Below are 10,927 nucleotides of genomic sequence, written 5' to 3'. Positions count from 1 at the left end.
CCGCCTTCAGCGCCCCCTCCCCGCCCCCAGCGGAGACTTCAAAAGGCCCGGCGGGCGCCGCGGCCCCAGCACCTATGAGCCGCCCCCCGCGCCCGGAGCCCGCGCCGGAGCCCGAGGACGCAGAGCGGACCAAGCCCGAGCGCAGGCGGACCGGGCCGGCGGCGCAGCCCCGCGCGCCCATGCCCCTCCCGGTGCCGCTGCGCTCCAAGCGCCCGCGCCCCGTTTAGGGAAGGGGACCCCGCACCCCCGCCCCCGCGCCCGCGCCCGGGGCTGCGGGGACCCATGAATACAAATGCCGTTAGGCGCCCGAGGAAGGACCGACCGTCCAGCCTCGCAGCTAGGGACCCAGTAAGTGCCCGGGGCTCCGGGAGCTCTGGGGGTAGCGGGGCGTGTGCGTCAAGCCTCGCGCGTCCGGGGATGGGGGTGCACGTGTGGGGAGTGGGTGCGCGTGTGCACCTCGCGGTGGGCACTAGCGGACAGCTGCGTGCAAGTGGGGGTGCGCGCGCGCGCTCGTGTGCACTTGGGGTGTGTGTGCGGGTGTGTGCGGTGGGGGGCTGTGTGGACAGGCTCGTGTGCATTTGTGTGCGTGCAAGTACCAGTGTGCAGGCAGCTGCGTGTGTGGAGTCCGGGCTGCGTCGGGGTCCGGGAAGCCCAGGGTGTGTTTGTGCGCGTCCAGGAGGAGTTGCGTGGCCGAGCTTGCATGTGAGTGGGTGTGAGCGTGCGTCTGAGTTTGGGGTAAGCGTGGATGTGCGTGGGAGTGTGTATGCACCGGCGAGCAAGTCGTGGAGGTGGAGGTGGAGGTGGAGGTGGAGGTGGAGGTGGAGGGGGCCTCTAACGCCTGGGCCGGGACTGGGGTTGTGGTTGTGCAACTTGCTGGGCGCTCGCGCCTGGGTCAAGGTGTGCAGTGGCGCGCCCCGCGGGGGACCGCAGGGGGTCTTGGTGGGCTCCCGAGGGTGTGTGGGTGGGTGTGCGGGTGGGGGGCGTTGAGCTCCCGACTCTTACCAGAGAAGGGGAGAGTGTGACCAACACTCAGCAAGCCCACCCACTGGGTGCCCAGGGAAGTCTGTTCTGGGCGGGGGGGCGGGGGGGGGCGGGGGGGGGCTCTGACCTGGGAGCAGGGCCGTGCAGGTGTGTGTATGGGTGGTGGGACACTGGTCGTCGCTGGCGTGGGAGTCTGGACACTGGGTGCTGGTCCTGGACCTGCCCCGGGAACGGGGTTCCTCTCCCCGTAGGATGTGTCCCCTTTCCCCCTCCATCTCGGCCCCCAGCTTGGGGACCCCCTCCCCCATCTCCGGGCCGCGGTCGCCCTGCGGTGCGGCCTCGGCCGCCTCCTTCCTCCCGGGGAATCTCAGTTTCCCCGCCGGCCCTGGGGTGGGGGTGGGGGTGGGGGTGGGGGCGGGGCGGGGCGGGGCGGGGTGTCTCCGCGGGGCCGCGGGGGGCCGGCCCGGGCTGTGCGCGCGGCCGCGGCCGGCAGGGGGCAGCGTGGGGCAGCGGAGGGCGGCGGGGCGCGGGGAGGAGAGAGGTGGAGAGCCGCCGCGGGCCGAGACTTTAAATCGCCTTCATTTCCCCCAAATCCTTCCTTTTCCTCTCCTCCCCCAGGCCGGCGGGGAGGCCGCTCCCGCCGCCCCGCGCTCCCTCGCCCGCCTCGCTCGGCCTCCGGGGCCGCGGCAGCCGCCTCCCAAAGTTGGATCGTCTCGCCCTTCCCCGCCGCTCTCCTTCCTCCCGGTGCAGCAGGACGAGAGCGGAGGCAGGGGCGAGCGCGGCGCCGGACTCCTGGGACCATGGGCCTGGCGCGGGCGCCCGCGGGGCCCCGGCCGCGCCGCCTGCCCGCTGGGGCGGCCCTGGGCGCGGGGCTGCGCGGGGGGCGCGGGGGCCGCGCGCTGTGAGCCGGCCTGGCGCGGCGGGGCGGGGGGCCGGCGGCCCCATGGGGCGCGCCCACACTTGCCCCCCGGGCTCGGGAGCATGAAGTAGGGGCCCGCCATGGGAGCGGGAGCGGGAGCGGGAGCGGGAGCGGCGCGGGGGGCCCGAGGCACGGCGGCGGCGGCGGCGGCGGCGGCGGCGCGCGGGGGGTGAGTACGAGCTCGGGGGCGCGCCCTCCCCGGCTTCCTGCGGCCCCGGCCCCGGCCCCGCCCCGCCCCCGCCCCCGCCCCCGCCCCGGGGCGCCTGCCCGCAGCGCCCGCCGCCCGCGCCCCTGCGCCCCTGCGCCCTGCGCCCCCCTGCGGGCCGCCGGGGGCTACCGCGGGCTGCGCCCCCGACCCTGCGAGGCCCTGCGAGCCTGCCCGCCCTGCCCCGCCCCGCTGGCCGGGCTCCGCGGTCGCGCGGGGCGGGGGCCGAGCCCCGGGGTCGCGGCCGGGCGTGGGGCGGGGGCGCCCCGGGGATGCTCGGGGCCGCGGGGGCTGCGCGTCCCGGGGCCGGTGCCCACGGGTCCCGGCTTGGAAGTCGGTGCGCGCGACTCCGCTGCCTCCGCGGCGCTGCCGGTGCCCGCGTCTGTGTGGCGCTGCACGTCCCCTGCCCGGGAGCCTGGGCGCGGGCGTCCGTCGGCCTGGGTCGTGCGCCTCCGCGTGTCCCCGCGTCTCCGGGGCGGGCCGGGCCGGGGGGGGGGGTCTCGGCGCCTGTCATTTTGCGCGAGTGTCAGAGAGAACGCGAGAGCCGGCGTGTCGGAGTGGAAAGGGCCGCGAAGATCCCCAGGCACTGCCCAGAGGCGGGGGCGGGGGCGGGGGCGGCAGGGACTGTCCAAGGAGGGAGGTGGCCCAGCTGGGACCCCGGAGCTGGTGGCCTGGTTGTGAAGGGCGAGCGAGTGCAGGAGCGAGGCGCTGAGGGTGGGTGTGTGTGGGAGCAGCAAGGATGGGAGCAGCCCTGGGGCCCTATGCGCTGTGGCTCATGCTCGCTGCTGCTGCCCCAGCAGCACAGACTTGCTCCCGTCTAGCGTCTAGCCTGCCCCCAGAATCCCAGGACATTCCCAAGAGGCTGGTCGGGGCGGTGGCTCCGCCCCCCCATGCCCTGCCCCCTCTGAGCTGGAATCAGGGGGATGATGCTCCCCCCCTTCCCATGTCTTGGAAAAAGCTGGCTGGCTGAGATTCACCACCCCCCCCCACCACAACACACACACACACACACACACACACACACAGCACCAGTAACTACACTGCTGACTCACTTTCTCCAGAAGACCCTGTGCCAAGGCAGATGCCAGCGGTTGGACAGAAAAGTGGTGCCAGCCGAGCACCCCATAGGGGGGCCCAAGCTCTGGGCAAATGGGCAGTCAAGCTGCATGGAGGCCCGGCCTCTGCTTTGCCCTGTCTCGCTGCCTCCCTCACCCCAGCAGCGCCCCAGACCCCCCAGACCCCCCCCCAGACCCCGTGCCCTCTGCTTCTGGCCTGCCTTCCGGCCTCGCTCTTCTCTGCCTCTCCCAGACCGGGTTCCGTGACACCATGGAGCACATCCCTGGCCTCTTCTCTCTTTCCCGTTCCTCCTTGTACTTGAAGCACCTCCCTTCCTGGTGCTTTCACATGCCCTGCTGTCACTCAGGTCTCACTCACCTGGACAGTCATCAGCTCCCTTGGTGGGGTGCACTGGGCGGGGGGGGGGGCTGCCCTCCCCATGTAACCCACTCCCTGTCTGTCTCTGAGCACACTTTGCCTGTTACTCTGGTGGCATATTCTCACCCCCTGACACCTGTGTTCAGGGACCCTCTTGATACCCCACGACGCAGCCCGGTGCGCCGAAGTGCCGTATCCATCGTGGTGGACCGACCACCTCTGGTGGAGGATGCTCACAGGCTCACACCAGTGGGCAGGTTGCAGGGCTCAGGGAGCACTGCGATCCGACGGCGTGAATCCCCACTGCCGCGCGAGCTTGGGCATGCCCCTTGCCACTATGCTTCTCTTCTAGTTCTCGGCTGGCAAGGTTTAGCGAGGATTCTTGCAGGACCTTGCTCGTAAAGGGCTTAGAATAGTGCCTGGCATGTAGTAAGTGCTCAATAAACGGCCACTGTTATTTATATTATTATTCACTTCTTCTTCAATGGATGTGTGAGTCAACTGGAAAATTCTGGGCTGCGTCCTGTCCAGACAGATGACCTGTCTGTGTTCCCATGGAAGAGGTATCAGGTGTGAAGAGAGGAGCCTGGGTGTGGCTGTCTGGGCACATGGTTGCCTGGCCGATCCGTGGAGGCAAGTAGGACAGGTCTGTCCCCCTTTGCTCTTCTGCGGTCCTCGGGCCAGGTGCCCGCTCGGCTTATCCTGTGAGCGCACGGCCAAGCCTGTGAGTCCACAGGGCTGCTTTCCTTGTGTGTGTGTTTTGTGTGCTCCGGGTCTCAGCTCTGAGCTCTCGGTGGATGTTCAAGTTGGTAGGGGTCCCTTATGATCCCCTGTGTTCCCAGGTTACAAGGATGGAGAAAAACCAAGCACAGCAGCTGTAGGTTCCGGCAGCCCTGGGGGTCCCGGAGTAGCCACCCTTGGTGTGCCGGCAGAGAGCCTTTTGCAGGGGTGGGAACACTGAGTTCTCCTCCTGGAGGGCTGTGCGGCCTGGCTGTGTCCCCAAGGTCGGGTCCCCTAACGCGTAGCTGCCGTTTCAACTGCCTCCTGTCCACTCTGGCCCCTGGGCTGTGGTCTTCCCGACATCCTGCAACCCCGGGTTCACCGAGCCAAGGCCCACAAGTCAGTGGTGAAAACAGAAGTCAGGAAGAACAAAGCTCTGAGCCAGCGCAGGCACTAAACATTATTAGCAGTAGCCTAAACAGCGTTGGAACGGGAGCAAAAGAATCGGCAGGGCCTCCCTCCGGGAGCCAACTTTCCAGGCCTGGAGCTTACTTAGATGGCTTGTTGGCTCTCTCTGGGCTGCATCTCTGTTCCTGTTGGTAAAGGCCGGACTCTGGTCTCTGGCAAATATAGGAAGTCCCTGTGAGTCTCCAGTTCCTTCTCCATGAGAGACAAGTCGAGCGGAAGGGACCGTCTGCTGAGTAGTGGAGTCAGATGACGCGGGTCACTGCCGTGCTGTGTGGCTTTCGGCAGATCACGTCCCCTCTCTGGGCCTCCACAGCGAGGAGATGGGCCTCGAATCTGGCCTCCAGATGATCTCGGAGGACCTTCTCCCGCCGCATGTTGCCACTCTTGACTTTGGCGGCGCGTGAGTCGTGTGCACACGGAATTCAGGCCTGAGAGGTCGGTTGCATTTGTCCAGGTGAACGGGTGGAGGATACTCGGATACTTCTGTAACAGGCCTTCAGGGCTGACATTCTTGAGTTGGAAACCATGGTGTTGGGCAGCTTCATTGAAGAAGAGTCTGAGTCCATGGCTCCTGTGAGTCTTTTTTTTCTCCTGACCTTCAGGGCTTAAAAAATATGCCGCCCCCCCCCCCCAAGTGTATCCTTGTTCTCTCCGGAGTGGTCGCCTTGGAAGAACTGCAGCCAGAAAAATCGACTGAGGACGTGTACGGTTCTTGCACCTTCTCTCCTCCATCCAGCCTCTCTTTATCAGCTTGGGAAGTGTCCTAGGCAGGGTGCTTGTGACATCACACCTTGGGATGCGCAAGGTGTGAGGGCTCGTGCCTGGAAGGGGCTGGGAAGAGAGGATGGAAGGAAATGGCACCGGATTGAGGTCGTTGGAACCCTAGGAAGTGAGGGCCCGTCTCTTCCCAGGCAGCGCTCTCAGGAAAAATGAGCTCACTGGTCCTCTAGGTCTGGGGATGGCTGATGGACAGAAAACACTGTCGCTGTCTTCATTGCAGGGCTTCTCAGAGCTTTTGTGCACCGTTAGTTGTTCAGTTGTGCTCTGGGAATCGCCAGGCCTGGGAGGCAGCTCTTCCCTTGGCGGCTCTGGCTCTGGTTTCCTGGAGGGCGTACCTGGTGCACATGGGAAAGAGTCCTGAAGAATGATGACCCCAGAGCCTCCCTAGGGTGACCTTGAGGAGGTACCTGCCCTCCCTAAGCCTCAGTTTTTGTCACATCACACAAAGCCTCCTGTCATTTCTTCTCAGGGCTGATGAGGTTGCTGTGGGCTTCCAGTGGGGCAGGTCATGCCAGAAGGGTCAGCCTCTGCTCTCCTCCTCGGGTAACGCCGGGGCAGCGGGGCGCTCTGAGCTTTAGCCACGGCCCACAGTGTGCTGGAGGCGAGGCCCATGGAGGCAGGGAGGACTGGCCCCGTGAAGAAGGCATGTCCACAGCCCTGGCAGTAGGTTGGAGAGGATGAGGGGGAATTGATGATTATCCAGGAACCACCCTGGGACAAGTCAAAGTAGGGAGGCCCTTGGGGAGAGGCTTTTCAAGTCCAGGGTCCTGTGCTACCAGGTACCGTGGGTTTCTTCTACAAAGATACCCTGCACGTTTGCAACACGCATGCCAGGTGCTGGGGGTGCAAAAGTGAACAAAGACGTGGTTCCTACCTTTCAGGGATGTGTTCAAGAGAGGGAAATGGGAGACTAGGTGATGAGCACACGTGGGATACCCACTGTGGTGAGGTGCGCGCAGTGGGGCTGTGGGAGGCGACTCTCAGGCTGGAAGCTAATGCATGTGTGGGGCCCCTGGCCGGGCAGAAGAGTGCTGTCAGGAGCACTTGGGAGCAGCATGTGCAAAGGCCCAGACGCTGGAGAAGGCTTTCAAGGTCCCACCGTCAGCATCTGAGCGCTATTGCCGCTTGTTTGCTGAAGATGCAATTGGACAGGGCTCAAAGAAAGGGAGTTCTGAGCTCCCGTATCAAGGGGCCCAGAGGAAAAGCAGTGATGGGGGGGCTAGTTCAGTCTTCAGAGGTCATCCTACATCCACTGTTTTTCCATTTCGTCCTCCTCAAGCACTTGTGGGGCCCGTTAACCTCATGGGCACAAAATGGCTGCTGCAGCAGCCGCATATCCCTGCTCAGTAGCCTACAAAGGCTAGAAGAAAACCTTCTCTTTGTCCCTTTGAAACACTTCCCCAGGGGCCCGAAGAAGAGGCATCCGTCACATCGTACTGGCCGTGTTTGGAGTTAGGGTCACACCTGCATGCCTACCTCCCCCCCATCCAACCATTCGCTTAGACTTACCCAGATTCATCCAGGATCCTCCCAGGTCCACGGCTCCCTGGACGAGAAGGGTGCGGGGGGGGGGGGAGGCGGTGGCTGGGTGACCCCCAGCATCTCCCACGGTGCCCAGTCAGGACTGCTCTTGATCACAGCCACAATTAAATTAGAGCAATCACTATGGAATCAGAGGGCGTGAGCTGGTTTCCCAGGGCGCCGGGGAGCTGGGAAGATCGTGGGGCGCCAGCCGTGGATCCCGGCAGTCGGGTTTCCTGGATTACGTGATTCCCCAGGAGCGCACCGTCCTAGCTTTCCTCTTGCAACGGGATCCTGGGCCTGTGCTCCCCAGCCTCAGCCCGCACCCCCCGCCCGTGTCCCGGCCCCCAGCTTTGGCCACGTGCCGCCCTCCCCTCTGCCCGCGGGGGATCCGATGCCCCGGGTGGCTTCGGGTGTCGCCGGTGGCTGCTCCCACAGGAAGGTGAAATCGGATCGCTGCCTCTGCCCATCTTGGCAGGAGGCACGGGCAGAGCGTTAACCCTTGCGGGCCCCGGGGCTCGGGGCGGTGGTGGCTGCGTGCGGAGCGCTGCCCGCTGGCACCCGGCCTGGCACCCGGCCGAGGCCCTGATGCGCCGGAGCGCATCCTCACACCGGCCTGAGACGGGGCGTGCGGGCCGCGCTGCGGAGCCCGAGGCAGCTCAGGGAGGCTGGGTGGCTCCTGCAGGGTCGCACGGCTGGTAGGAGCAGGGTCTGTCGGCCGGACACCGCCACCCGTCGCCCCCTCGTGTGCTGTTTCCTCTCCTCCCTTTTGCCACCGGCACGAAGCCAGGGACATGGCTTCCTCAGCGCGCCGGTCCCGGTGACGCGGCCTCCGCCGTCCACCTCGTGTCTAGGGAGGGAGACCTCGTCGCTTTTGTCCTTTGAGGATGTCAGTCGTCCAGGCGGCCTGGTCTGATCTTCCCGTGGACCTTTCAGACCTGGCTCTGCCGCCCTTTGGGGCTCAGGATCGTGAGGCCGTAGTACAGATGGGGAGACGGAGGCCCAGAGATGGGCAGGGGCTCCCCTCGCTGCCCAGAGCGGCAGATGTGAAGCTGGACCCCTGGTCTCCTGACGCCCGGGGCAGGGCTTCCCGCCCACTGTTTCCTGCCCTGTGACCTTGGCTTATTGATCTGGGAAAAGGAAGGTTGTACCTGTGCACGAGGTTGTGCCTGGAAACCCGGGAGCGTGGGCTACCCTGTGGGGTCCTAGAGCCTGCACCTCCTGTCCGCCTCCTGTGGGCCAGCTGGGCTGGGCTGGGGGGTGGGAGTACTGGGGCTGGGTGATTCCCTCCCAGCTCCGAAGCCAGATCTGGGCCCCAGTGTGGAAGCTGATGCTGCCTCTGCTTGTGTCTTCCCGTCTCCAGGGGGTTTCTCTTCACCTGGATCTTAGTCTCGTTTGCCTGTCACCTGGCCTCCACCCAAGGAGCTCCTGAAGGTAATCCTCTCTTCTCTTTGTGCAGGGAGGTGTGGGGTGGTGGTGGTGGTGAGAGGGCTGGAGGGGAGGGGAGGGACAAGGAAGGGCAGAAGAGACCTGAGAACTCAGGGCTAGGAGAAAGCCATGCCCCTCAATGGAACTCAGTGCCTCAGTTTCCCTATCAGTAAACTGGGAGCCCATCATTGGCAAACTCCTCTCCAGGCTGGGAAGAATCACATTTGAAGTTTTGTAAGGGGCAGGGAGGGCTCCGTGCAGGAATGGGGGGGGGGGTGACCCCTCCCTTCCCACTGGTGGAGAGGCACCGGGGGTAGAATTGGAAGAAATCACGTTGGTTGGGCAAGCCTCAGCCCCGACTTGTCCAGTGGTTATGCCCACATGTGTTGAGAGGAGCCACAAAGGCCCCAGCTCCCTCCCCTTCCCGTGAGATCGTGCTCTTCCCCGCCATCCCCAAGGAGCCGGCCAGGGGGCCGAGCGGTGGGCTGGCTGCACAGCTGCCCCGCGAAACTGAAACCTCTCCCACATCTGTTTGTCAAGCGGCCACAAGGCCTCCTAAAATAGCGTCCCCTCCCCTCCTCCACGCTCGCCCGTGTGCCGGGGCGGGCAGCCGGGCACTCCCAGAGCCCCTGTGGCCTGACCTGGCCTCCGGCAGGGATTGGGTCCCCGGGAGGGGAGGGCCATGCCCGGAAGAGACTCCTGCTGCCCGGCAACATTTTGTGCAAATGTCATATTTTCCGAGCTTGCTGTTTCCCCCACAAAGTAGGTGAACAGCTGTCCAGAGTCCTGAGTCAGGCAATGGGGGGCGGGGGGTGTTGGGGAGAGGCCGGAGCTGCACGGAGCCAGGTTTATGTAATAAAGGGATCTTGCTGCAGCCAGCTGGCAGGGTCCTTCCAGCTTGGCGCTGGGCTGCGTTCATTCCTCTGTCCCCTAGATCCTCGCCCCTGGATTCTGGATGTGTCTCCACCCCACTTTCCAATTAGTCTGAGGGGCTCCAGCTGAGGACCGCGTACTGTTAAGAACAGAGACCCTGGAGCCAGGCGGCCCGGGTGCAGGTCCCCGCTGTGCCTTTTATTATAGGCTGCGTGACCTTGGGTCAGTTACTATAGCGAACTGACCCTCTTCTGTAAAGGGGGGGATCACAAGCAGTATCTTCTTTGTAGATGATTGAGAGAATCAAGCGAGAGAGTACGCGTCAAGCCTTCGGCACGTAGTACGTGCTCAGTACATACTAGTGTTTATTTTTGTCGTTAATGATATTATTCACCTGAGCACTTGGGCAAGAACATGCTTCTCCATCCCCTGCAGGGCTCACAGTGGTCAGAGGCCACCATAAGATGACCACCAGCTCCAGGTGTCAGAGTTTGGGGCTTGCCCCTGACCTGCAGACCGTTTCCGGGCTAGGCCTGGAGACTGGTTGGTATCCGCTTTGCAACCCAGCTTTGGAGAGGACGGTCAGGGAAGCCTCACTGGTGGTGCCTGGCCTGGCCAGCTGGCATTTACCCCTGGCAAGTGCAAGCTGCCGTAGGCCACTGTGTGCTGGGACACTTAGTACAGGCCTGGGGTCCTCTGGGGGCTGGAAGTGGGAGAAAGGAGGGATTTGGAGTGAATGGAAGGCCTGCAGATCCCAGGCAGGAAGATGGGTCTTTAAGCCAAATCAGCCCGAAAAAGCAGCCTGCAACTCCAGGCTTTGCAGAACATCGTTAGCTCTTGGTGGTTGCCTTGAAGGTCTGGTTTCCTTTGTCTTACAGGCAGGGAAACTGAGGCCCAGGAAGAGACTTGCCCAGAGGTGTCTGGGGGAGGATGATGAGGAGGGCCAGCAAGCCCCATGGTATAGGCGGTCTTGGCTGCCTCGTTCTACTGCAGAGGGAACTGGGGCCCAGAGTGCAGACCCATAGGTGGCTTTGTCTGGCTCTAAGGTCCGGCCATGTGACTCCAGAGCCTGCTACGGTGCTCATTTTCTCCCAGCCCATCCGTCTGCCCATCCGTCTCACTGCTGAGGGCTGAGTGCTAAGTGCCTGATGTACACCCCACGTGGCACGCTCGGAGCCTAGGTGCTGAGCTTGGAGGTGGGGGTGGGAGCTGAGGAGCCCAGCCGGACCCCAGTTCCAGAGGCAGCCTCTCCATCCCGGGTCGGGCTTCTGCAGACACTGGCAGCTCGGCCCGCTGAAGGAGTCGGATGACCCGGCGAGAGGCAAGGTCGGGAAGCCTTTCCATAAACACCCTGGAAGCCCTCCTTCGGCTCTGGCAAGCCCCATGGATGTAATTACTGGGCGGATGTGACCTGGCCAGGCCGCAGTGGATGTCCAAACGCCTCGCCAGAAGACAGAGGTTGCAGGGATGCCTCAATTGTTTCCTCTGCTCTGTCCGGAGCCACATGGGGAGAGGGAGAGTCATTGGACTTGTCCTCTTCCGTGCAGATAGCAGCCTCCCTGGTCTCCTCTGGCCACAGAGAGACCTAGGGGCTGGGG

General features: G+C 64.3%; 1 protein-coding gene across 6 annotated transcripts in view; it reads left to right on the top strand.

The window, feature by feature from the left end:
• The first annotated feature begins 221 nt into the window (after positions 1-221).
• Positions 222-10,927, top strand: part of COL27A1 (collagen type XXVII alpha 1 chain) — a 133,455-nt gene continuing 122,749 nt past the window's right edge. For 3 of the 6 annotated variants that reach the window (XM_072727562.1, XM_072727561.1, XM_072727560.1), the window contains exons 1-2: positions 1,907-2,069; positions 8,392-8,462. In XM_072727562.1, coding sequence (XP_072583663.1) covers positions 1,981-2,069; positions 8,392-8,462 — 160 coding nt within the window. In that variant the 5' untranslated portion in view covers positions 1,907-1,980. Of the gene's footprint in view, positions 349-1,900; positions 2,070-8,391; positions 8,463-10,927 lie in introns of those variants that run through there. The other 3 variants (XM_026002815.2, XR_011995411.1, XM_072727563.1) reach the window with 3 other exon arrangements.

This window comes from Vulpes vulpes, chromosome 12 (assembly GCF_048418805.1).
Source record: "Vulpes vulpes isolate BD-2025 chromosome 12, VulVul3, whole genome shotgun sequence".
NCBI lineage: Eukaryota > Metazoa > Chordata > Mammalia > Carnivora > Canidae > Vulpes > Vulpes vulpes.
This window is presented reverse-complemented; position numbering and strand designations above follow the sequence as displayed.